The 27,778-nt window shown below is 44.6% G+C and overlaps 1 protein-coding gene across 1 annotated transcript in view; it reads right to left on the reverse strand.

Annotated features, from left to right (window-relative positions):
• The window catches only part of CCDC141 (coiled-coil domain containing 141), a 175,119-nt gene that overhangs the window by 75,492 nt on the left and 71,849 nt on the right, over positions 1-27,778 (reverse strand). Inside the window, exon 7 of the mRNA XM_044304919.1 lies at positions 15,477-15,671. Within this exon, the coding sequence (XP_044160854.1) occupies positions 15,477-15,671 (195 nt within the window). The remainder of the gene's footprint in view (positions 1-15,476; positions 15,672-27,778) is intronic.

The following is a 27,778-nucleotide window of genomic DNA, read 5'->3' on the forward strand; positions in this document are numbered from 1 at the left end:
GCTGGTTGGGGTAGTGAATTGAATGTTCAGTAAGGAATGTTGGGGGGGGGAGGGGGAGGGTAATGTTCTGTTCAATCTTATTGCACGCACTGGATATGAGGAGGCAGGTAGTAGTCTACTGTCTGTGTATGATAGGACTTGTTATTATATTTGCTCTCCGGACGCAAGTAGGAGGGACGCCGGGCGTAACCTTATTTGGATGCTTAAATATGGCGGGGAGGGTTAATGTGCTTAGCTGGAATATAAGGGGGATTAAGGATGCAGTTAAAAGACGAGCAGTTATGGACTGCCTGAACCAGTACCAACCATTGATCTGCTGTGTGCAGGAGACTCACCTTACCTCAGACCAGACTAAAGTGCTTACCCCTGGCTGGGCTGGACACTGTTTTCATTCCACTTTTTCATCTTTTGCTAGGGGGGTGAGCCTTCTGATACATAGATCAATTGCATTTACATGCTTATCCCAAAAGGTAGATAGAGAAGGTAGATATGTATGTATACACTGTGTGATATTTGCAACAACATGTATACTAGTGGGAGTGTATATCCCGCCACCATATTCGCCAGTGGTACTTAGAGATATACTACTGTTTATAGCAGACGTTCCTGAGGTTCCTGTTCTTTTAATGGGAGACTTCAACAACGTCATTGATCACAATATGGATAGAATGGGGGCAGGTCATACTTCTCATGTGACCGGAATGACATCTTTTGGAGTTCTGATGCAAGAAGCTATGATGCTAGATTTTTGGAGGTTAAGAAACCCAGTGAGCCAGTTCTCTTGCTGCTCTAGCACATATAACTCTCTATCCAGAATTGATCTCATTCTTGGTAACGCCCATATAGGGCGATATGTAGGGGAGATACAGTATTTACCATGCAGGATCTCTGATCATTCTCCGGTGTTGGCAGTGTTAGACCTTCGTATGACCAGAAACCGAAGTAGTGGGGGTTGGAAGTTTAATCCGTATTGGCTACCTCTCCTGCCGGATGCTGGCGGGATTGGTGAAAAACTCGGGGAGTTTTTCCAAATTAATTTACCGTCCGCAACCAAATCAATGGTGTGGGAGACTATGAAAGCGTTTTTGAGGGGATTGCTTATAGTGGAAATTAATAGGAAAAAAAACGAAACTAGGGCACACACGAAAAAGCTGATTATGGAAGTGGAGGTGGCAGAAGCGGAGTATATTTTACATCCACTACAGGGTGCTAAAGAAAAATGGAAGGAATCTCAGCAGCGACTAAATGAGCGGCTGCTGTCTCAAGCGAAAAACAAAAGATTTTTTCAAAAGCAATCCTTCTATGAGGTAGGAGAGAGGGCCGGTAGACTTTTGGCATTATTATCTAGAGCTCAGTCACAACCTACATACATTGCAGCCTTAAGGGATTCGAGTGGTGTGGTTCAAACTGAGTCGTCACATTTGCTCCAGGTCATGTATTCATTTTATTCTACACTATACCGTTCTAAGCTGACAGTTATGGATGAGGAGATTGTCCGCTTTTTACAACCATTAAAATGATGCTCCTTAGCAAGCGAGCATAGGGTGTTGTTGGATAGTCCAATTACTGTTCAAGAACTTGAGGTAGCTTTAGGTTCGATGTCCAATAATAAAGCCCCAGGTAAAGACGGTTTACCAGCTGAAATATATAAACGGTACTCCAGTGTTCTTCTTCCCCAATTGGTAGAGGTGTTTAATGACACCAAGCAGCGGGGTAGGCTCCCGGAGTCCATGAATGACGCAGTCATTGTGCTCCTACCTAAACCGGGTAAGGATGTACTTGAACCTGAATCACATCGGCCCATTTCCTTGCTTCCAGTAGATGTCAAACTTTTAGCGAAAGTATTAGCAAATCGCTTGAACGCGGTAATTACCACATTGATTTGTCAGGACCAGGCAGGATTTATGCCCAATATGTCAACTGCAGTGAATGTTAGACGCCTCTTTCTAAACATACAAGCGACCCAGGTTCACGCCTCGACCGTGGCGGTCGCATCTCTTGATGCGGCCAAAGCGTTTGATAGCGTGGAATGGCGTTATTTATGGTTGGTGCTTAAGAAAATGGGTTTTGGAGCTGAATTTATTGCATGGGTTCAATTATTATATGCATGCCCTAGAGCGGTGGTGAGGGTTAACAGGGATCTCTCGGACCCCTTCCCGCTGTTTAGGGGTACTAGACAAGGGTGTCCACTGTCGCCGCTTCTTTTCGCGGTGGCGGTGGAGCCCTTGGCGGAAGCGCTGAGAATGGCGGAAGCGGTTAAAGGACTTTCATATGGATCTAGAGTAGAAAAAGTGGCTTTGTATGCCGATGACCTGCTTTTATTTTTGGATGACTGGGCTCATTCTCTACCTGCTGCAATGGCGATCATAAACCACTTTGGTAATGTGTCTGGGTTGGTAATTAATTGGTCAAAATCTGCCCTTCTACCCTTAGGGAGTAGTTACAGTGGGGCCCCTCCAGACACGGGAGGGTTGCAGGTGGTGGCGTCTACAAAATATTTGGGGGTGTGGGTAACTGCAAATTTAGACGATTATGAACGATTGAATCTGAATCCACTGCTCACTGAATTTAGGAGGAAAGTACAGGCCTGGAGCAAATTACCTTTATCTGTGATTGGTCGAGTTAACCTTGTAAAAATGATATTAATGCCGAAACTTCTATACCTTTTACATAATGCACCAATATGGATTCCGCTTCGGTTTTTTAACACCGTTAACGCAATATTCAGAGATTTAATATGGAGGGGAGGTGTCCCTAGGATTAAACTTTCAACCTTACAGCGGCCCAAAACGCAAGGGGGCTTGGCGGTGCCGGATCCTTGGTCTTATTATATTGCAGCCCAATTGCAGCATTTCAGAGGATGGGGAGATGAACCCAAATTGAATAGTGCGGGGCGTATTGTCCAGCACTTATTGCATCATTCGTGTCTATTGTCGGCCCTGGAGGAGAGTGCGTTTCATTCCCGTTGTACTCAATACCCACTGCTACGATTGATGCATAAAATATGGTGGAAAGCAAAAGAGAGAGCGAATATTGTAGGGTATAGCACTCATACACCTATATGGCCTAATTTTCTATATTCTGAACTAGATAAGATTAGCGGAGTGCAACAGTGGGGGCAATACGGGCTGGGCAAGATGGCTCAATTATTTTCAGACAAGACACTGAAGAGCTTCGAGGATCTGAGGCAGGAATTTAACATTCCGCACAGGTACTTTTATGTCTACTTGCAGTTGAGACACACTATCCAGACGCAGGAAAAGAAGGGGAAGATCCAGCAGGCAGCTAGGTGTCCTATTGTTGATTATACAGTGCGGGCAGGGACTACTAGCTGAGTGATATCCCTCTACTATAACACAATCAGGGAGGAAGTTGACAAGTCCAACCCGCTGAAATTGTATGAAAAATGGAAGGGAGATGTTGGGGAATTAATGGAGGAGCAATGGAAAGAAATCCTCAGTGATGTACCAACGTTGTCACTAAGTGAGTCCTATAGACCAGTGTTTCCCAACCAGTGTGCCTCCAGCTGTTGCAAAACTACAACTCCCAGCATGCCTGGACAGCCTTTGGCTGTGTGGGCATGCTGGGAGTTGTAGTTTTGCAACAGCTGGAGGCACACTGGTTGGGAAACACTGCTATAGACTATCTCAGATATATCTCTTACATAGAGTTTATAGAACACCTGTACTGTTGTTTAAAATGGGGTATAGGGTGGATGATGTATGCCCACGCTGTAATTTTGCGAGTGCAGACTTGATTCACCTCATGTGGAATTGCTCGCGCTTAAGGAGGTACTGGGATGGAGTAGTGGAACTTATCAATAGGGTGTTTAGCATTAGATTGGAGGCTAGCTCACTGACGTGTCTATTGGGATTAGTGAAAGTACCTAGGAACATGATGAAAAAGAAAATAGCGGTAATGAGAATTTTATATCAAGCAAGGAAATGCATAGCGGCTCATTGGATAGATGAGTTAGCCCCCGTGGTTCAGGAAGTGATAGATAGGGTGCATACTCTGGTCCGGCTGGAGGAATATGTGTATTTACGGAGGAACTCAGCAAAAAAAATTGAGGCAATCTGGTCCTCGTGGATCTCTCACTTTGAATCGTCCTAATGTATGTTAATGGAAGGAGAGCTGGCGGGTCAGAAGTGAGGGGGTTGGGTGTATGTGAGTGGGGTGAGGTACGAATGGGGGTATGTAAGGTGCGCGTGGAGTGATATGTTAGTTGGAATGATTTTGAAATGTGAGAGCGTTCGGATGTCCTATAAGATGGTGTAGGAGACTATATTATGATTCTTTTGGATGGACTTGTCGATTACTGATATGGACTATGATATGCATCATCGCAGTAACTGTGCCTTTGGTTGAGGGGGGGAGGGTTTCTATTGTTGTTTTTGTATAACAAAAATTTTGTAAAAGCAATAAAAATCATCTGATTTAAAAAAGAAGAAGACAGATCAAGCAGTGACAGGAGGACCGGCGGTAAAGAGAACAGTACCAGAGAAAGAGGTAAGAATACCATCATTTGACAGTACTGGCGGAGCCTGTCGGAGACTTTTAATTATCTCAGACAACCCTTTTTATTATGTTTTGCTTATGTTTTAATTTCTTGTTGGAGATATATGTTTACAGAGAAAGAGATAACTTTTTGAAACAAAAAATGCACTATACATGGTACGATTTGGATATTTTCACACACAGCAGATTTACTGCAGACATTTCTGTGACTACCCCGTTCATCTAAATGGGGCATTTTGATAATGAAAATTGCGCCATGCACACGACCAGTAACTATATTTAGTGGACCTCAAAATACATACTGTCATGTGCATAAGGCCTTAATATGAAGCATAGTGTATGAGCATAGTTGTGACTGTATTTTGATGTATGGTGTTTGTTCGGAGGTCCAGTCTATGTACATATTGTAATGGAGTGGGCTGGGGATGCCTATAGAGATCACAATCAACATACAAGTTTCTTAGAAGAGCCAAGACCACTGGACTGTTAGGCATTATTAAAGGAAATGTGTCATCAGAAAATGGCTTATTGTTTACATCATGTTTTTATGTTTAACATATTTTTAAAGAATATTTGATGATGTTATTTTTAATTTTCCATTTCAAAATCTATATTTAAATAAAAACTTTAAAATCCAGTGTTTTCGCACTGGCCACTAAGCCTAATAACAGGAGCCATTTTTTGGTCTGTACAGATCACTTTACTGCAGTTATCTGCTTATCTATACACATAGGTGATATCATTACAGGCATAATTAGAATGACAGATAAGACAGTATCCACCATTTACAATAGGCAATTGTCACATCTTATCTATTATTTCCTTGTACAATGACCTTTGCACAGGTCACAGAGCATGCCTAGAAAACTCTCCCATAGAAGTCAATGAGGTCCCCTCCTGACTATTGTGTCTATGGACCATGGGGCTGCTGTAAAGCAACTTTTCTAATGCTGTGTAAATACTGTTAAGAACAGCTCAGCAAGATGGCCACCCCCATAGTCATGTTCAGAAAATAGAATTAAAAAAGTGCAATCAGAAAATAAAAATGAATAAAGATTAGATAAAAAGGATATTTGTTACTATCTGGATTTAACTAGCAGAAAACATTTTTAGTGACACATTTCCTTAAAGTCAGGGCTCCATCTTCTGACCTTCTTACGTTACTACATTCCTGTTACTGTTATGTTTTTTGTTCCGATACACTCTTTGATTTCTGGACAACTTATCCAAAAATTATGTACAGCCAACATTTACAGATACATTGGAAAACCAGAATGACCCATGCAGATGTGATAGATGTCTGTAACTCAAAATGTGGATATGAACGCTTTAACAGCTTTTAATGTGAACTGTCAAATGTAGAGAATTACAATCAAGGCTAATTTGTCCAAGCTCCTCCAATGTCACAAAAATTATAAACGCGTCGATAAAAAAAAAAAAAATCCGCGGGTGACCACCCCTGAACTTCCAGACGCCACAAGCAGTCGAGTAATTTCTTCTGACCCTAGATCCAGACCAACGGGAGAAGTCACCTGAACCTCAGAGGACCAAGAAAGAAGGCATCCAAAGGTCTTCTCCAGGTCTGTCGTGGTCAGAGGTGGTGAAATCACAGCATGCTGTGGTCAAGGACACACGCAGCCCTGAAGCCAATGAACCCCGAGGGCGGGGAAACCTAGCAAGTCACCTGGCACCATCAATGGACATTACTTACTATCCTTTAATTCTTATGCATCTTATTAAGGGTGGTGGGAGCCTGCCAAAATGAGGGCACACATAACAGGGAGCAGACCCGTAGCATTGGCTGGTTGTATTGAGGACTCCTTAGGCTAAGGAAGGGGGAGGGGTATCCTCACTTGGCAGTATAGTTCTATTTTGTATTAGAGGGCACTGGGTTAGGGTTAGTCTGGAGTAGGTTTAACCCCAAAAAAGTGAAGTCCATGAAGCTAGGGTAGGGAGTTCAGTGAAAGAGTTTGCTCTCGTTATTTGCACTGTTTTCTGTTGGTTGGGATTGAGAGTTGGGCGGCCTCGGGTTCTCTTAGTATCCTCATAGAGGAATTTCTCACTATTCTGCCTAGGTCAGTTGCGAGGATAGTTAAGGCAGGTATTTAGTTCCCCGTCGACCGACCGCAAAACAGGTGTGCTCATATTGATTCATAAGTAAGTTCCTTGTAAAATCACGTGAATTACCAACAATGACTAAGACAGATGGATTCAGCTAGCCATCGAGATTCAGGGAGACCAGATTAGTCTATACAATCACCCCTTTTTTTTTAGAGAATTGGAAGATCTTCTTCTTGCAGTCCAGACATCATTTAAAATAGTGATGGGAGATTTTAATACAGTGGTGAACAGGGGAGAGGATAGGTGACACTATCAGGCTACTAGGCACAACCAGAGGCAAGGGGATAAGGTTCTGCCTCCACTACTTAGCTCAATGGGCTTAATTGATGTCTGCATATGTTCCACCCGGATGAACGTAGTTACTCCTTTTATTCGCATTCACAGAATTCCTGGTCGCATGTATTACTTATTCATTACCCCCCTTCTACAGCCCAGGGTGGAGTCAACTGATTATGATGACATGGTTATCTCGGACCACGTTCCAGTACTCCTTGACTTGTGAGACTTCTTTCCTAGGGGCTCTGATTATCTGTGGAGGTTCCCCTCCTATCTCACCACAGACAAGGAATTTTGTAAGGTTGGCGGTTGGAGTACACAGGCCACAACGAGGGTCATAGGCAGAAACCGGGGCTTTATTGGGAAATGGCCAAGGCAGTCCTGAGGGGACGTATTTTAGCATATGTGCTCAATAGGAAAAGGATGGCACATAAGCAGTAAGACATTGTCAGCCATAAGGTCAGGCAGTCTTTTGCGCTTTTTCCAAGTGGCCCTACCCCCTCCCACAAACTAGCGTGGCAAAGTGCGAGGAAGGAATTTGACAGATGGGTAGCAGAAAAAGAGACATTTTATAAGACCACTCTAAGGGCTCAGCTCCAAAGGTTTGGAAACAAATCCGGTAAACTCCTGGCAAACTTGGCAAAAGGTAGAAAGCCATTTCACCACATAGCAAAAATAGAGGCACAGTAAAAATTGATCCAAAGGCCAAAAACGCCTTATTAGCTTCCTACCACAAGCAGGTTTACAGATATGGGGGACTGCAGATGCCAGTGGACACATTGCTGAAGGATATATCACTTCCTAGCATTTCACCTGAACAGTTGGCCTTCTTAAATGGAGATGAGATAGTACGAGTGATAAGGTCTCTGGGAAATGCCAAAGCCCTCGGTCCAGATGGCTTTATCAGCGAATTCTGCAAGGCCATGGATGAGGAAGTTACTCCCCCCTCTTATCTCTTTTCGATGCAAAGGTGAGGAGCCCCTGGACAGGACTAACACAACCCACATCAAATTACTGCCTAATCCTGGAAAGGATCCTCTAGACCAGGGTTTCTCAATTCTGGTCCTCGGGACCCACCTACCGGTCAGGATTTGAGAATATCCCACAGAATGAATACCTGTGGTAAGTCCTGATGCATGGACACTAATTATATCACCTGCTCAATAGTAAGGAAATCCTGAAAACATGACTGTTAGGTGGGTCCCGAGGACCAGAGTTGAGAAACCCTGCTCTAGACCCTGGGTCCTACTGTCCTAGGTCCTACCGTAGATACCAAAATTCTGTCTTAAGGTACCTTTACACAAGTAGATGATAGGTACGATTCAGTGTCAAACGAGTCATTTCTTGGTGTTCTGAACATTTCAACAATGACACAGCGTTTATCATTCGAAAATCGTAATTTCGATCACATATTTCATCATTTTTAAAGCAGACCGTTGCATTTACACAAAGCGATAACTTGAGTGGCTTGATTAAACACACCCAGGTTGTAATCTTCTGTAATCATGCATGCAGTGAACGATTCCTGTTTACACGTATACAATTGTTAACGATGATTTTGTCCCCACACAAACGATTCATTGCTTTTACACTGCTCGATAATCTTGCAGTTTCACTCAATTTAATGATAATTTACACGATAATTGCCTCTTGTAAAGATACCTTAAGATTCGTGCAGACAGATTGGTGGTCATCCTGCCGAGTCTGATAGCACCCGCCCAGATGGGATTTGTCCAAGGCCGGTCGGCAGTGAGTAATGTAAGTTCAGTATTAACTGTGTTGGACAGAGTTCACCCTAATTCACGGAGCAACGAGTGGAGACCATTCTAGACAGATTTGGGATTTGTGGGGCTTTTCGGACATATCTTTTGGGGGTTTATAAGAACCCTAGGGCCTGGATATATACTCCAGGTCTCCAGGTCGTTTATCTGCCCTATTTTGTCTGAAAAAAGGGACCAGACTGTCATGGTCTTACCTTCTTACTGTTCTCCTTCGTTTGACATGTGCTGGCGGCCATCTTGGTTTCTGGGTTTCTTGTAGCCTCCCACCCTGCGGCTTCTCCTTCCCACTGGGAGGAGCTGGATGCCTAGCTCATATATATAGGAGGTCTGTGGCTTCAGTTCCTTGCTTGGTCCTCCTGTGTTCACATGCTTCTAAGACTGCTGCTGCTTCTGGTTCCTGATCCTGGCCTCGTCTGACTACCCCGTTGGTTCCTGATCCTGGCTTCATCTGACTACCCTGCTGGTTCCTGATCCAGGCTTCGTCTGACTACCCTTCTGGTTCCTGACCTCTGTCTACGCAAGACCCTGCTTCGGTTTAGCCATCCGTTTGGACTTTTGCTTACAGCTTGATTTTCAATAAAGCCTTCTTATTTCCACTTATCTCTTGTTGTACGTCTGGTTCATGGTTCCATGACATTAGGACCAAGCCATGAATTCTGACGGTACAGGGCCATCCTCGCTACCTACGCTGGTTGCCAGACTTGATCAGCAGGATCACCTGTTGGGTCGGTTCGCTGTGGCGTTGCAAACCCTGCTTGAACGCACGGCTCATTTCGCTTCCGTTGCCGATGGGTCGGTTGTCGCTCCTGGGCCCGCTCCTACTGCCGCTCCGGTTGTTGCGCCAGAGTCTACCCCAACACCTGTTGCTGCGCCTGCGGTGTCTCGGGGTATGATCGGTTCTGCCCCCCTTCCACAGCGCTTTGGGGGAGAGCCAACTCAGTGCCGAGGTTTCCTTAACCAGGTGGGCATTTATTTCGAGTTGCTGCCACATGCCTTTCCTACTGAGAGATCAAAGGTGGGCTTCTTGATCTCGCTGCTCTCGGACAAGGCCTTGGCCTGGGCCAGCCCTTTATGGGAGAACAACAATCCGGTGGTTGCCGAGTTTTCCGGTTTTGTTGCTTCTCTTCGGAAGGTATTCGATGTGCCGGCTCGTGCTGCCTCTGCTGCGAAGCTCCTTATGTCCATCAGACAGGGTTCATGATCCGTAGCTGAATACGCCATTGAGTTTCGTACCCTGGCAGCAGAGGTGGGCTGGAATAATGAGGCTCTGGTCGCTGCTTTCTCTCATGGTCTCTCGGATGCCTTGAAGGATGAGGTTGCAGCTAAGGACCTACCAGTGGAGCTCGAGTCTCTTATTTCTTTCCTGATTTTGATTGACACCAGACTCAGGGAGAGACCTTCCTTTAAGGAGAGCCTGCGGAGGTCTTCTAACAGATTGGCGCCTACGTTTGCTGTCCCACCCGTGCCTCCCTCTCCTCCCACGCCTCCTGGGGATGACTTGTCTGGGGGTGAACCCATGCAGCTGGGGTTTGCTCGCCTGTCCGAGGGGGAGAGGGTACTCCGGAGACGCGAGGGCCGATGCATGTACTGTGGTCTCGGTGGGCATTTTCGGTTGGCATGTCCGAACCGTCCGGGAAACGCTCGCACCTGAGATCCTGTCGGGGGCAGATCTTGGGTGGAGTCTCCTCGTCCCCGGTTTCCCGTGTTGACAAACCACTGATCACTGTTGTCCTCTCCTGGGTCGGGGGCTCGGTGACGACCCAGGCGTTGGTGGACTCTGGTGCTGGTGGTTTGTTCATTGATAGTGTGTTCGCTGCCGCCAATTCCATTCCTCTGCAGCCTCGAGGTTCCCCACTGGCTCTTGAGGCAATAGACGGCAGACCCCTTCTGCCGCCACACGTGACTCATGAGACCCTTCCAGTGGGGATAGCCATTGGTGCCGTTCACAGAGAGTCGGTCTGTCTCCAGGTGATTTCGTCTCCACACTACTCGGTGGTCTTGGGGTACCCCTGGCTCCAGAAGCATAATCCGACTTTCGATTGGAGATCGGCCGAGATCCTCTCGTGGTCACCGCAGTGTGGGGCTAGTTGCATCCATGGGCCTGTCAAGTTGCTGTGTACTTCCTCGGACTCTCTGTTGCCTCCTGAATACGAAGAGTACCGGGATGTATTCGATAAGGTGCGCGCGGTTGCCCTACCTCCGCACCGCCCATACGATTGTGCCATAGAGTTACAATCTGGTGCCGTTCCTCCTCGTGGCAAAGTCTATCCACTGTCGGTAGCGGAGAATGAGGCCATGGAGGAGTACGTGAGGGAGGCGCTTTCACGCGGACACATTCGCAAATCCTCGTCCCCGGCAGGGGCTGGATTTTTCTTTGTGAAAAAGAAGGGCGGTGAGTTGAGGCCTTGCATCGATTACAGGGGTCTCAATCGCATCACGATCAAGAACACTTACCCGATACCCTTGATTTCCGAGCTGTTCGATCGCCTCAAAGGGGCCACGGTCTTTACCAAACTCGACCTGAGGGCGGCATATAACCTGGTAAGGATCAAGGCGGGCGATGAGTGGAAGACCGCGTTTAATACCAGGACCGGTCATTATGAATCCTTGGTTATGCCCTTTGGGTTGTGCAATGCGCCCGCAGTCTTCCAGGAATTCATCAACGATGTTTTCCGTGACCTGTTGCAGCAGTGTGTGGTGGTCTATTTGGATGACATCTTGGTATATTCTGAATCCATGGAGGCCCACATTATGGATGTCAGACGAGTGTTGCAACGGTTACGAGAGAACAGGCTGTTCGGTAAGCTTGAGAAATGCGAATTTCACCAATCCCAGGTAACCTTCTTAGGTTACATCATTTCCGCTGAGGGGTTCTCCATGGATCCTGAGAAGGTTTCGGCTGTCTTACAGTGGCCCCAGCCCAGTGGTCTCCGTGCCCTGCAGCGCTTTTTGGGCTTCGCCAATTATTATCGGAAGTTCATCAGGGACTTTTCCATGCTAGCCAAGCCTCTCACGGATCTGACCAGGAAGGGCAGTAATTTCCAGGTCTGGCCGCTCGAGGCCATCCGAGCTTTTGAGGCTCTAAAGTCCGCCTTTGTGTCGGCTCCGATTCTGTCGCATCCCAACCCTGGGTTGCCCTTTGTCCTCGAGGTGGACGCGTCTGAGACGGGAGTAGGCGCCCTTCTGTCTCAGCGTAGAACACCAGAGGGTCCTCTGCTTCCTTGTGGGTTTTACTCCCGGAAACTGTCTTCCGCGGAGTGCAACTATCAGATTGGTGACAGGGAGTTATTGGCCATCGTGCAGGCCCTTAAAGAATGGAGGCACTTGCTCGAGGGTTCGATGGTTCCGGTTCTCATCCTGACGGACCACAAGAATCTGACCTACCTTTCTGAGGCCAAGAGATTGACAGCACGTCAGGCCAGATGGGCTCTGTTCTTGTCACGTTTTAATTACGTGGTCTCCTACCTACCCGGTTCCAAGAACATCAGAGCGGATGCCTTATCACGGCAGTACTCCGAGCTGTCCGGGGAGGAGTCGATTTCGACTTCGGTCATACCTCCGAATCAGATCCTGGCCGCCATTCGCACCAGCCTGACCTCTCCCCTGGGTGAGCAGATTTTGGCGGCTCAATCTGGTGCTCCCTCTGGGAGACCCAACGGCAGGTGTTTTGTGCCTGAGGAGTTGCGCACTCGGTTGTTGCGAACCTACCATAACTCCAAGGCCGCGGGACATCCTGGAAAGAATCAGCTGTCCTGGGCTGTTTCACGTCTGTTCTGGTGGCCTTCTCTACGTTCCGACATCGCCGCATATGTAGCGGCATGCTCCGTTTGTGCCCAGAGTAAGTCCCCTCGGCACCTTCCGTTGGGCCTTTTGCAACCCATAGCCACCGGGGAGCGCCCATGGTCACACCTGGGGATGGATTTCATTGTGGACCTCCCTGCATCCCGAGGCCATACGGTCATTCTCATGATTGTGGATCGGTTTCCCAAAATGTGCCACTGTGTTCCTCTCAAGAAGTTACCCTCTGCACAAGAGTTGGCCACGATTTTCGCCAGGGAGGTCTTCCGGTTGCACGGTTTGCCCAAGGAGATTGTGTCGGATCGGGGGAGTCAGTTTGTGTCCAGGTTCTGGCGCGCCTTTTGCTCCCAGTTGGGGATTCATCTCTCTTTCTCCTCGGCCTACCACCCTCAGTCCAATGGGGCCGCAGAACGATCCAATCAGGCCTTGGAGCAATTCCTTCGTTGCTATGTCTCCGATCACCAAGACAATTGGGTTGACCTCCTGCCTTGGGCTGAGTTTGCCAGGAACACGGCGGTGAACTCTTCCTCTGGGACGTCTCCCTTCATGGCCAATTATGGGTTCCAACCTGCCGTGTTACCGGAGGTATTCTCTCCCCAGGATATTCCGGCTGTGGAGGATCACCTTTCCGTCCTACGTGCTTCTTGGGTACAGATCCAGAGGTCCCTTGAGGTCTCTGCGCAGCGCCAGAGACTCCAGGCTGATCGCAGACGAGCGCCCGCTCCTTCCTACCAGGTCGGAGACCGTGTATGGTTGTACACCCGCAACCTCAACCTTCGAGTGCCCACTCCCAAGCTGGCGCCTCGCTTTGTTGGTCCCTTCCGAGTGCTTCGCAGGGTAAACCCGGTAGCCTATGCCCTTGCGCTTCCTCCTGGCATGCGGATCTCCAACGTGTTTCATGTCTCCCTGCTGAAGCCATTGGTGTGTAATCGTTTCACTTCCTCGGTTCCTCGGCCCCGTCCGGTCCAAGTGGGCAATCGTGAGGAATATGAGGTGAGCAATATCCTGGACTCACGCCTGGTCCGCGGTCGGTTGCAGTTTTTGGTCCATTGGCGTGGTTATGGTCCAGAGGAGCGTTCCTGGGTTCCCTCCGCAGATGTCCATGCTCCTGCTTTGCTCCGAGCCTTCCACGCACGCTTCCCTCAGAAACCGTTCCTTACTCCGCGGAGGAGGGGCCCTTGAGGGGGAGGTACTGTCATGGTCCTACCTTCTTACTGTTCTCCTTCGTTTGACATGTGCTGGCGGCCATCTTGGTTTCTGGGTTTCTTGTAGCCTCCCACCCTGCGGCTTCTCCTTCCCACTGGGAGGAGCTGGATGCCTAGCTCATATATATAGGAGGTCTGTGGCTTCAGTTCCTTGCTTGGTCCTCCTGTGTTCACATGCTTCTAAGACTGCTGCTGCTTCTAGTTCCTGATCCTGGCCTCGTCTGACTACCCCGTTGGTTCCTGATCCTGGCTTCGTCTGACTACCCTGCTGGTTCCTGATCCAGGCTTCGTCTGACTACCCTTCTGGTTCCTGACCTCTGTCTACGCAAGACCCTGCTTCGGTTTAGCCATCCGTTTGGACTTTTGCTTACAGCTTGATTTTCAATAAAGCCTTCTTATTTCCACTTATCTCTTGTTGTACGTCTGGTTCATGGTTCCATGACACAGACAGGGATGCCCACTGTCCCCCTTACTATTTAATTTGGCTATTGAGCCACTGGCTAGATTTTTTTGTGACTTGACTCTGTTGGAAGGGATACAGGTGGGGAATAGAAAGACCATTTGCGTATGATATTATCCCGTTTCCCCTTGGGAAAGCAGTGGGCCCCATCATTAGGGAGCTAGTTCAATTTGGCTCGTACTTAGGGTACAAAGTTAACATCTCTAAATGTAAACTGCTTCCATTGTCGACAAGAGGGGATCGTATAGCTACTAGCCCTTGAAAATCACAGTTTGCGACTACACAGACTCACCTCACCTATTTAGGGGTTAAGACAGGGAAAGCTCCACACTCCTTATACAACCTTAACTACCCACCATTGCTCAAAAAGATAAAAGGGCAATTAGAACAATGGCAAACCCTTCTGCTATCCTTACATGGTCATTGCCACCTCATCAAAATGATGAGCATGTCTAAACTACTCTATTCCCTTCGGAACATCCCACTGCTACTCAAACACTTACATATCAGCGGCCTGGAGTCAGCTTTCTCCAGGTTAATATGGAGAGGGGCACGTCCACACATTTCGCTGGCTTAATTAAAGCTGAGTCGGGATCAGGTGGGGGGGACTGGCTTCCCCAACGTACGATGCTATAATGTGGCATGCTTAAGCCATCATCTTTCTAGAGTAAATGCATAGGACATCATTTTACTCTGATCTACCGAGGAAACTTTGCCCACCCCATGGAATATTAGAGCATTATTGCATAACAATATCCATCCTACCCCCAATTATCAAAAACTCTCTGGTGTAAAGGGACACTATTCTGGCATGGATGATACTCCGCCCTAGACTCATGGAAAAAATCTATATTGTTCCTTTCTTTCTTTTTCTCTTTCAAGGCCAAACATTTCTAAAACCATTATTGTATGTTTATACCATGAAAATGGGTGCTATTAGTGTAATTAATCTACTGGCTGGGACCACCATAAGACTTCAAAAGACTGGAGCACATTTTGGATTTTGGCAGTACAGATATTTTTTTTTTTGTGTTGATCCCCTAAGATATTAATCTTGGGGAAATTTGGACATTTTAAAGGGAACCTGCGTCCATGAAAATGTTGGGGACTCTAGGTTATATCATTCCTCTTGGCTGTATTGAATGATGGCATGGTTCACTAGAAGAGGAACTGTAGCAAGATTTATTTCATAACTTTATATAACTTCACATCACACAGTTATTATAAAACTTCCAGCATTTGCTATGCAGCTACTGTACCGAAAGCATTTCCATTACTAGATCTGCATGCCAAGCACCACATTTCCAGTCTGCTTACCTTGTTAACGCATTTAAAGAAGTGATTGGCTTCCAGTAATAGAGCTTGTCTCCGGTCCATCCGTTTCCAGTATTCTGCATGAAGTGCATTCAATTTTTCATAAGAATTGTTTAGCTTTTCTATATCTGGGCAGTCCTTCATGGCTGACAGATGATTAGCCTCGGCATTTAGCTTTTGGAAAGTTGAAGTCTGCTCCTTTAAAAAAACAAATGAAAAAATAAAATAAAAAATAAAACCAGATTTCAGTAATTTAGGTTGAGACAGTCCCTACGTAGTGATCAGGGCCACTACCTGCAAAACTGAGTAACTGAGTAACGACAATCCCTGTCAACTATATAAGGGTCCATTCACACGTCCGTTGTTTCTTTCCTGATCTGTTCAGTTTTTTGCGGAACAGATCAGGACCAGTTCTGGACCCATTCATTTTCAATGGGTCCTGAAAAAAATCGGACAACACAATGTGTGCTGTCCGTTTCCGTTGTTCCGTTCCGCATGTCCGATTAAATATAAAACTTGTCCTATTCTTTTCCGCAAAAATCGGATCCTGGTACAATACAAAGTCAATGGTTCCGCAAAAAACGGATGACATTCGTATGTCATTACGTATGTCATGCGTTTTATGCGGAATCCGTTCCTGGAAATTAAATCCTGCCCACAGAAATCACTTATTCACTTTTTTATTTTTTTTTATTTTTCAAAGAAATCCAAACAACTTTATTTGCTTTGTGAAATGTATACATGTTTCCGTTTTTTTTGGATCCGCAAAAAAACGGATGACATACGGATGACATACGGAAACATTTTCAGGAACAACGGATCCGCAAAAAACTGACCGAAATTCGGGATATAGAAAAATACTGACGTGTGAATGTAGCCTAAGTACTATATAAACAAATGAAAAAAGTAGATAAACTGTGCAGCCATTAATAATCAATTTTAAAAAATTTGATCTCACCTTCCTGCAGATTCACTGTAGCTGTGTATTTCATAAAAAAATGAAATGCGTTGCGTGAAAATCGCAGCATGCTCTATATTGTGCGTTTTTCACACAACGCAGGCCCCATAGAAGTGAATGGGGCTGCGTGAAAATCGCAAGCATCCGCAAGCAAGTGCGGATGCGGTGCAATTTTCACTCATGGTTGCTAAGATGAAAGTCTATTTACTGTATTATTCTCCCTTATAACATGGTTAGAAGGAAAAATAATAGCATTCTTTAATACAGAATGGTTAGTAGAAGGTCAATTGAGGGTTAAAAAAATAAATAAAAATTAACTCACCTCCTCCAATTGATCGCGTAGCTGCCAGTCTCCTGTTCTTTCTTCAGGACCTGTGGTGACATCACTGTGCTCATCACATGATGCATCACATGATCCATCACCATGGTGATGGACCATGTGAGGAGCTAAGTGACATCACCACAGGTCCTTTGACAGGTCCTGAAGAAAGAACAGGAGACCGGCAGCTACGTGATCAATTGGAGGAGGCGAGTTCATTTTTTTATTTTTTTTTTAACCTTCAATTGACCTTCTACTAAGCATTCTGTATTAAAATGTGCTATTATTTTCCCTTATAACCATGTTATAAGGGAAAATAATTACATCTACACAACACCGAACCCAAACCTGAACTTCAGTGAAGAAGTTTGGGTCTGGGTACCACATTCAGTTTTTTATCACGTGCGTGCAAAACGCATTGCACCCGCGCAATAAAAACTGTACAACGGAACGCAATCGCAGTCAAAACTGACTGAAATTGCGTACCTACTCGCGCGGGTTTGCCACTATGCACCCGGGGCGCATCCTGAGCCAAAACGTGAAGCCTGTGTGAACCCAGCCTAACTTGTCCTGCTGTGTGATTAGGACAGGTTGTGTGTATACTAATAGGACGGCGGCCATTTTATTTCTCCTAATGATTGCTCCCTAGACAAAATGAACCATTATAGCTGATGAAATGTATTTGGGAATATATTTATACTAAAGTAATATTTAAGTGTTTTCAATTCCCAGAGAACCCCTTTAAGTTCCCATTCCGCCCAAGGTTACTTGCAGCAATCGAGCACACGATTGTCGGGAAGAAAGCGTTCCTCCTCGACAATTGGTTGCTCTTTAGTGGGGGTGAAACATTTACGTGCAGCAATTATCTCCACAGCATGAGGACGGGCCATGGCTACAGCGATCACCTCTCCTTATACAGCTGCATTTTTTGGGCAGCAGATCGCTGTTTAGAAAGCATGATCTGCTGCCTAGAAATGATCATTTAGGTGACCATATGAAGGATTGTTTCATTAAAGGAGACAGGCTAGAGATGCAACCAGACAGCTAGGTAACCTGCAACATATTATTAAAAAAATAATAATATCCCCTGTGTTTTACTATCGTTAGATGATGAGAAGGCGTTTGATAGGATCACTGGGGTTTTATAGAACAAACATTTAAAGGGCTTCTGTCACCCCACAAAAGTCATATTTTTTTTTTGGGCTAGTTACATTCCTTATAGCGCGATATATGAGAATATAATGTTGTCACTTACTTTCATGCGGCCGTTTCTTGAGAAAACAAAGTTTTATAATATGCAAATCCGGTCTCTACCAGCAAGTAGGGCGTCTACTTGCTGGTAGCCGCCACAGAAAACCGCCCCCTCGTCGTGTTGATTGACAGGGCCAGCCGTGATCTCCTCCTCCGGCCGGCCCTGTCAGTATTTCAAAAATCGCGCGCCTCTGTTCATTCGGCGCAGGCGCTCTGAGATGAGGAGGCTCGTCTCCTCAGAACTCCCTCAGTGCGCCTGTGCCGATGACATCACCGAAAGAGAAGACGTCATCGGCGCAGGCGCACTGAGGGAGTTCTGAGGAGACGAGCCTCCTCATCTCAGAGCGCCTGCGCCGAATGAACAGAGGCGCGCGATTTTTGAAATACTGACAGGGCCGGCCGGAGCAGTAGATCACGGCTGGCCCTGTCAATCAACACGACGAGGGGGCGGTTTTCTGCAGCGGCTACCAGCAAGTAGACGCCCTACTTGCTGGTAGAGACCGGATTTGCACATTATAAAACTTTGTTTTCTCAAGAAACGGCCGCATGAAAGTAAGTGACAACATTATATTCTCATATATCGCGCTATAAGGAATGTAACTAGCCAAAAAAAAAATATATGACTTTTGTGGGGTGACAGAAGCCCTTTAAATACATTTGGCTTTTCTGGTGCCATTATGAAAGCTATACTGTCTATATACTCTAACTCATCTGCTGTTATAACCATAAATGATTCCAATGAGCCTTTTCCGGCTCATTTTTAATGGATCCATTAGCTAAATCAGTTAGGCGCAATCAACACATCTCAGGGGTTAAAATACGCAATAAAGAATATACTATAGGGCTATACATGGATGATATAATAATTACATGTGAACAACCACCAGCGGCGTACATAGAGAAGTAAGGGCTCCATAGCAAGGATCAAACCAGGCCCCCCCAGACAGGACAGTAAGGTTTCCGCCAAAACCCCTTTCAATGCCATTTTTTCCACTGCTTCATTTGCTAAAAGTTGTTCCTTAGAGGGTAAAGTCCTAACCAAGTTTTTACCCCCAGTAGAAGAGGAGATGATCCCAACTGAGCCCCCTCTTGCCCTGGGCTCCATAGCAGTCGCATGGTCTGCCGCTATGGTAGTTACGCCCCTGAAAACCACTTATATCATTAGGAAGTTTGAGGGGGATTACATTCTATAAGGCTACGTCTGCACAACGACATTTGTCGCGCGACAATAAGTTGCGCGACAGGGCACAATTACACTGCAACATTTGTAGCGCAACATTTTGTTGCACTAATGTCGCGCGACAATTTTTATAATGGCAGTCTATGGTGTCGCTCTGCAACATGCAACATGCTGCGACTGCAATGCAACAGTCGCAGGAAAATCCATCTTGAATGGATTTTCTGCGACTGTTGCGTCGCAGTCGCAGCATGTTGCATGTTGCAGTGGGACACCACAGACTGCCATTATAAAAATTGTCGTGCGACATTAGTGCAACAAAATGTTGCGTGACAAATGTCGTTGTGTAGACGTAGCCTTAGGTTAACTTTGCTATGCAGCAAAAGTGACCCACACCTGTATTGCGCACGCAATACGCGTATATTACATTGCCGATTTTCGCAATCAAGAAAATAATCGTGAATTCGAGAATCCATGAATTTATGATGAATATCCGCCCAAATGTTTGCAAAATATTGCGAATTAGAATATTGCCCCTGCCGTTCATCACTAGTAATCTTAGTGTAAACTTTTGACATTGCAGAAAGTAATAAAAATGTCTTAAAACATTCTCTCATTATTCAGGGATTTGGCAAATAATAATAATAATAATAATTATGGTAATCCTAATTAACCAAAAACAGGAAAGGTTTTTCTGGTTTTATGTCAGATATTGGTAAAAACATGCATGTGTGTCTTTTTATATAGTGCATGTAAACTTCTGGTCTCAACTGTAGATGGAAAAAATCTAAGGCTTCGTTCACATCACCGTTCAGCCTTTCTGTTCTCCTGCTCTGTTTAGGAGCAGGAGAACGGAAAGGATGGATTCGGCACATAACTGAGCCAAACGGAGCCTAAGGACCCCATAGACTATAATGGGGTTCGTTATGTTTCCGCTCAGAAGATGATTTTGAAGCGGAGACAAAAGTTGTGCCTGCAGGACTTTTGTCTCCGCTTCAAAATCATCTTCTGAGCTGAAACATAACGAACCCCATTATAGTCTATGGGGTCCTTAGGCTCCGTTTGGCTCAGTTATGTGCCGAATCCATCCTTTCCGTTCTCCTGCTCCTAAACAGAGCAGGAGAACAGAAAGGCTGAACGGTGATGTGAACGAAGCCTAATACAGCTTTTGAAGTTTATGCAGTGTAAGATTTCTCACCTGAATAAATATAAACTCTCTTGGATAGCAAGGGTTAAGACCGTTAGAGTGACTTTACTTCCCAAGACAATGTATTTTTTATGGTGCACTCTGATGTCAATACCAACAAAGTGGTTCAGAGAAATACATCAATTATTCAAATTTAATTTGGATAAAAAAACAAAAAACAAAGGTCTTGCGAAAGCTATGTTTAACCCTTTGAGGCTGAGAGATATGGGAGTTCTAAATGTTCAGCTAGGGCATAGAGCTATGCTAATAGAGAAGTTAAAGGGTCACTGTACTTTCACACAATTTAATTTAATACAGAATGATGTAACTATCAAATTTCTAAATCATTTCATTTAAAAATATGCCTGCGACCACCTAAAAAAAGGTGTAAATCATGGCCACTAGGGATGTCACTTCCACCTAATTTGAACAAACAGAGTGGGAAGTTAAGAGAAAAAACATTACAGCAGTACAGTACTGGCAGATTCCACAGAATTGATCTGCCCCCTGCTGATCAACCCCTGAGTGAAATGCACTTAGCCGTGCTGCCAAAACAGGGAATAACATGAATGAACAAGACATAAGGGAAGCCTCAAAAAAGATCTGCTTCTTCACAGTTATGATTGTACAATAAAGCACTGCCATTATGAAAACTTTTTTTTTTTTTAACTCAGGTATGCTTTAAAATAACAGTGAAGGGATGGTGAGGATTTGAGCTGGGTAGTACAAGGTTTTAGAGTGTTCTCTAAAACAACTTTTGTTTGCAAGTTCCCTTAATATTACACCATTGCAATGTATATATAGAAGATAGTATATATGTCCTGCTGCAGAATAAATTTGGAACTAATCAGACACCTCCCTGATGGTATTGTATGATGGATAAGTATCTCCAAGATGTTTGGAACAACTTCCCTGCCGAGTTCCCTTAACCCCTTAAGGACATGGCAATATTTCACCTTAAAGGGATTCTGTCACGAGATTTGAGGCCTATAACCTAAACATATGGCCAGGTCCCTACTAATATGCTGAATCCGAAACTGACCTTATTAAATGTGCCTGTGGCTCTATTAGCACATAAAACAGGTTTTTATAACCTGTCATTCACCTAACTAAGGTGCCCAAGGGGACGTCTCTTCATGCAGGGTGTCCAGCTGCAGCCATCTCCGTCTGGTGCCCAGCGCCGCCTTCCCACTAGAAATCGCCGCCCTCCCTTTCAATAGATCCGTCTACCTCACCTCATCGCCACCTCCCTCACCTCAGCGCCGCCTCCGAAATCGTCTGCTCTCCTCAGCCAGATCCCGCGTGTGCGCACTAGGTATAACCTGATGCGCCCGTGCGGACTCCTGGCAGCGGCCTCGTTGAGCGAAGTGCGCTGGCCGGCGCACTTCGCTCAAACCTGCCTTGACCGCCCTATTGCAGCCATCCTCTCACAGCCGCACGGGATCTGGCTGAGGAGAGCGGACAATTTCGGCGCTGAGGTGAGGGAGGCGGCGCTGAGGTGAGGTAGGCGGCTCTATTGAAAGGGAGGGCGGCGATTTCTAGTGGGAAGGCGGCGCTGGGCACCAGACGGAGATGGCTGCAGCCTGGCACCCTGCATGAAGAGACCTTCTCCTTGGGCACCTTAGTTAGATGAATGACAGGTTATGAAAACCTGTTTTATATGCTAATAGAGCCACAGGCACGTTTAATAAGGTCAGTTTCGGATTCAGCGTAGAGGAAGGGACCTGGCCATATGTTTAGGTTATAGGCCTCAAATCTCGTGACAGAATCCCTTTAAGGACCAGGCCATTTTTTGCAAATCTGACCACTGTCATTTTATGTGTGAATAACTTTAAAACACTTTTACTTATCCAGGCCATTCTGAGATTGTTTTTATGTCACATATTTCTCTACTTTTATAATAGATAGTAATACCTCCAAAAATAGTTATTATTTTACATTCCCCATATGTCTACTTCATGTTTGGATCATTTTGGGAAGGCAATTTTATTTTTGGGGGACGTTACAAGGCTTAGAAGTTTAGAAGCAAATCTAGAAATTTTTCAGAAAATTTCTAAAACCCACTTTTTCGGGACCAGTTCAGGTCTGAAGTCACTTTGTGAGGCTTACATAATAGAAAAATTACCCCATTTTACAAACTACACCCCTAAAGGTATTCAAAACTGATTTTACAAACTTTGTTAACCCTTTAGGTGTTCCACAAGAATTAATGTAAAATAGAGATAACATTTCAAAATTTCACTTTTTTGGCAGATTTTCCATTTGAATCCTTTTTTCTACAGGTACAAAGCAAGGGTTAAAAGCCAAACAAAACTCAATATTTATGGCCCTGATTCTGTAGTTTACAGAAACACCCCATATGTGGTCGTAAACTGCTGTACGGGCACACGGCAGGGCGCAGAAGGAAATGAATGCCATACGGTTTTTGGAAGGCAGATTTAGCTGGACTGGTTTTTTGACACCATGTCCCATTTGAAGCCCCCCTGATGCACCCCTAGAGTACAACGTCCAAAAAAGTAACCCCATTTTGGAAAGTAAGGGATAGGGTGGCAGTTTTGCTGGTACTATTTTAGGGTACATATGATTTTTCATTGCTCTATATTACACTTTTTGTGAGGCAAGGTAGCAAGAAATAGCAGTTTTGGCACCATTTTTATTTTTTATTTACAACATTCATCTGAAAGGTTAGATCATGTGGTATTTTAATAGAGCAGCTTGTCACAGATTCTAAAATACCAAATATGACTACTGTTTTGGGCTATTTGTTTCAGTTTTACATAACAAAGCATTTAAAAAAAAAAAAAGATTCTTTAGTCTCGTCACATTCTGAAAGCCATAGTTTTATTTATTTTTTGGGTGACTGTCTTGTGTAGGGGCTAATTCTTTTTTCGGGATGAGATGACGGTTTGATTGGCACTATTTTGGGGTGCGTATGACTTTTTGATCGCTTTTTGTGATGTAAGGTGACAAAAAATAGCTTTTTTTACACCGTTTTTATATATTTTTTATGGCATTCACCTGAGGGGTCATGTGATATTTTTATAGAGCAGGTTATTATGGACGCGGCGATACCTAATATGTCAACTTTTTTTTTTATCTATGTAACTTTTACACAATGGTTTCATTTTTTTAACAAAAAAAATCATGTTTTAGTGTCTCCATAGTCTGAGAGCCATAGTTTTTTCAGTTTTTTGGCGATTATCTTGGGTAGGGTATGATTTTTGCAGGATGAGATGACGGTTTGATTGGCACTATGTTGGGGTGCATATGACTTTTTGATTGCTTGCTATTACACTTTTTGTGATGTAAGGTGACAAAAAATGGCTTTTTTACACAATTTTTTTTTTTACGGTGTTCACCTGAGGGGTTAGTTCATGTGATATTTTTATAGAGCAGGTTCTTACGGATGCAGCGATACCAGCATTTTTTAAACCAAAAAAAAAGATGTTTTACTGTCTCCATATTCTAAACCATAGTTTTTTTATTTTTTGGGAGATTGGCTTAGGTAGGGGCTCATTTTTTGCTGGATGAGGTGACGGTTAGATTGATACTATTTTGGGGGGCATACGCCTTTTTGATCACTTGGTGTTGCACTTTTTGTGATGTAAGGTGACAAAAATATATTATTATTTTTTGCACCTTTTCTTTTAATGGTATTTATCGGACAGGGTGGATCATGTGATATATTTATAGAGCCGGTCATTACGGACGCGTTGATACCTAATATGTGTGGTTTAGTTTTTTATTATAAAATAAGGGGAAAGGGGTGTTTGTTTTCCCTTTTTTTTATTACTTTATTAATTTTATAAATAACACATTTTTTTTTTACTTTTTTTTTCTTTACTTTATTTCTGATGTTCACTTTTGGGGGTCTGATCCCCTCTGCAATGCATTACAATACATTTGTATTGTAATGCATTGCCTGTTCGTGTACTACAGTGAGTAGTACACAAACAGGTTGCCTAGGAGACCCAGCCTGAGGCTGGATCTCCTCGACTCCTGTAGAAGGCAGTTCCCGATGCAGTGCAAGGCATTGGGCAGCCTCTGCACGGCATCGGGCTGCCTTCTGAGACATCGAGTCCCCGCCACAGCAGCGCTGGTACTCGATGGGCTCCCTTAAAGACAAACCCCCTTAAAATCCTTCTAATAGCTTTCGTTTCAATACACACAAATGCATTGGGAACACTACACATTCTATTCTAAATCAAAACATGAAGAAAAATTTATCAAATTTGTGTTGTTCCTATAGCAGTGTTTGTATTCTTCTTTACAAACTAAAACATTCACTATGTAAACTGAAAAATGTTTGAAGATTGTGCTTTCCTTTGAATCACTTAACTAATATTTAGTTGTATAACCACTGTTTCTCAGAACTGCTGTGTTGCATGGAGTCAACAACCTTCTGGCCCCTGTGAACAGATATTCCAGTCCAGGATGATTTGACTACATTCCACAGTTCTTCTCTATTTCCTGGTTTTGCCTCAGAAACTGCATTTTTTATGTCACCCCACAAGTTTTCTATTGGGTTAAGATCCGGGGATTGGGCTGGCCACTCCATAACATCAATCTTGTTGGTCTGGAACCAAGATGTTGCACGTTTACTGGTGTGTTAGGTGTCGTTGTCTTGTTGGAACACCCATTTCAAGGGCATTTCCTCTTTAGCAAAAGGCAGCATGACCTCCTCAAGTATTCTGATGTATTCAAACTGATCCATGATCCCTGGTATGCGATAAATAGGCCCAACACCGTAGTATGAGAAACATCCCCATATTATGATGCTTGCGCCACCATGCTTCACTGTCTTCACAGTGTACTGTGGCTTGAATTCAGTGTTTGGGGGTCATCTGACAAACTGTCCGACCACTAGACCTAAAAAGAACAATCTTACTTTCATCAGTCCACAAAATGTCTCTTTAGGCCAGTCAATGTGCTCTTTGGCAAATTGTAACCTCTTCAGCACATGTCTTTTTTTCAACAGTGGGACTTTGCGGGGGCTTCTTGCAGATAGCTTGGCTTTGCATAGGCGTCTACTAATTGTAACAGTATTTACAGGTAACTTTAGACCTTCTTTGATCTTCCTGGAGCTGGTTGTTGGCTGAGTCCTTGCCATTTTGGCTATTCTTCTTCTATCCATTCGAATGGTCGTTTTTCATTTTCTTCCACGTCGTTCAGTTTTTGGTTGCCATTTTAAAGCATTTGAGATCATTTATTATCATTTAAGCTGAGCAGCCTATAATTTTATGCACTTCTTTATATGTTTTCCCCTCTCCAATCAACTTTTTAATCAAGGTACGCTGTTCATCTGAACAATGTCTGGAACTACCCATTTTCCTCAGAATTTCAGAGAGAAATGCACTGTAACCAGCATGTACAACATTTGCTGCCTTCCTTCCTTAAATAAGGGCAATAATTGCAACCTGTTTTTCAAAGAATGAATGACCTCACTAATTGAACTCAACACTGCTATTATTTTGAACATGCCCCTTTCAATTAGTGATTCAATTACACAGAATCAGCAGCATCATGCATGTCATGACTGTTGGGTCTGTTGGATTTCTATTACTCTACTACACCTGCTAGTAAATAATTTGCCATGAAGTAATATAATTTCTACCAAAAACAGTGATTGATCATGTTAGTGATTAGTTAGAGACGAACATCGGCTGGGACGGTTCGCGAACGCGATCGCGCGAACGCAATCAAATGTTCACGAACCGCAAGTTCGCGGCGGGCCCCATTCATTTTAATCGCAGGCAAACCTGAAAAACCTTCAGTTTATATTTTCAGCCAGCAAGCACTTACTAGAAGTACACAAATAGTCCCACAACATGGACAGTGATATACCAGAGGGGGATCATTGGCAAAATTTCTCACAAAAAATATACATTTTATTCAGGGGCAATTTTTATGCGTCTTAAAGGGAAACTCTCAAAAATGTGCCCTGCTGGAGCCTAGAAATTTTTTATTTCCTATCGGTTTGATGTATACAAATTTACAGCACTCCACGTTTTTGTATCCTGCAGAGTCTATAAAAAAAATGCATAAGTAAATTTTTTTTTCTACCATTGAACTGTATAGTGAACGGACACCACTGTACGGCATCAGTCTGAGGCATCTGTTAACGCATACATTTTTGGTATGCACTAAATGAATGGCAAAAATAGGATCTGAACCTAGTTCTAGTGTCAGAATAAGCACCAGTATACAGCGGAGCAGCGTGGCGGAGAGGGGAGGCCGTCATGTACTGACAGAGCGCTAACTGGTCCTGGTGGTCAGGGATGAGGACTGTGTTTCCCAAGGATCATTTTCTACTGGGAAATACAGGGCACAGTATAATACACTCAAATCTATATAATATAAAGATATTAGCCCTACCCCTGAATAATAATACAATTAGGTGATCATTTATTATATAGAAATACGTCTATGTAGGCGTATTTCTGACAGATTATGGCGCAAAGGTCCTTAGCACCGCAATCTGCATATTTTTTTCACTCATGCCAGGTCTAAAAAAGGATGGCGTGTGCAGGGAAAGGGATACAGTTATGGCCATCCAGATATTGGATACCACCGCCATACATTGACCGCATAACACCTCTGCACAGTGACCGGATAACACCATCATACAGTGACTGGATAAAAGAGTATAAGAGGGCACAGTACAGGGAATGACTAGGGGCACTGCACAGGGTTTGGTAAGAGGGCACAATGCAGGGTATAAGGGGGCACAGTACGGGGTGAGGGGCACAGTACAGGGTGGGGGCACAGTAACATGACCCTGTGACATTAGAAGGTCCTTATGGTGAATGCTGTTCATTCGCCACCATAATGAGAGGCAGAGGAGTGAGACAAGGGTGTAATTATGTGGCTAGAGATAAAAAATTTAACTGTCGGCCAGTACAGGCCCCAAAAATTAGGCAATAGGCATTCACCTGACAGCACAGAACTTTGGATTCTGTGGCTGGAGGTACATTAGGCAGTCACAGGATAAAAATGTAACTGTCGGCCAGTACGGGCCCCAAAAATTAGGCATTCAACGGACATAAAAGGCCTTTTATGCCACTGTATTTACCTAAGACAGGGACCATGATTTGTTCTGGTTGGTGGCGGATATTTGTGGGCTGTCATGAAGAAATTCAATCAAACGTGGTTGAATCGTCACATGTGTTGAATTCCTCCGAGATCCATGCCTCATTCATTTTATGAAATGTGAGGTAGTCCACACTGTAGTGAGATAGGCGAGTGCGCTTATCGGTCACGACCCCCCCTGCTGCGCTGAACGTCCTTTTGGACAGGACACTGGACAAGGGGCAAGCCAAGAGTTCTATGGCAAATTGTGCCAGCTCTAGCCACAGGTCAAGCCTGCACACCCAGTAGTCGAGGCGTTCATCACTTCTCAGAGCATCCACATCGG

This window comes from Bufo gargarizans, chromosome 8, assembly GCF_014858855.1.
Source record: "Bufo gargarizans isolate SCDJY-AF-19 chromosome 8, ASM1485885v1, whole genome shotgun sequence".
NCBI classification, from domain to species: Eukaryota; Metazoa; Chordata; class Amphibia; order Anura; family Bufonidae; genus Bufo; species Bufo gargarizans.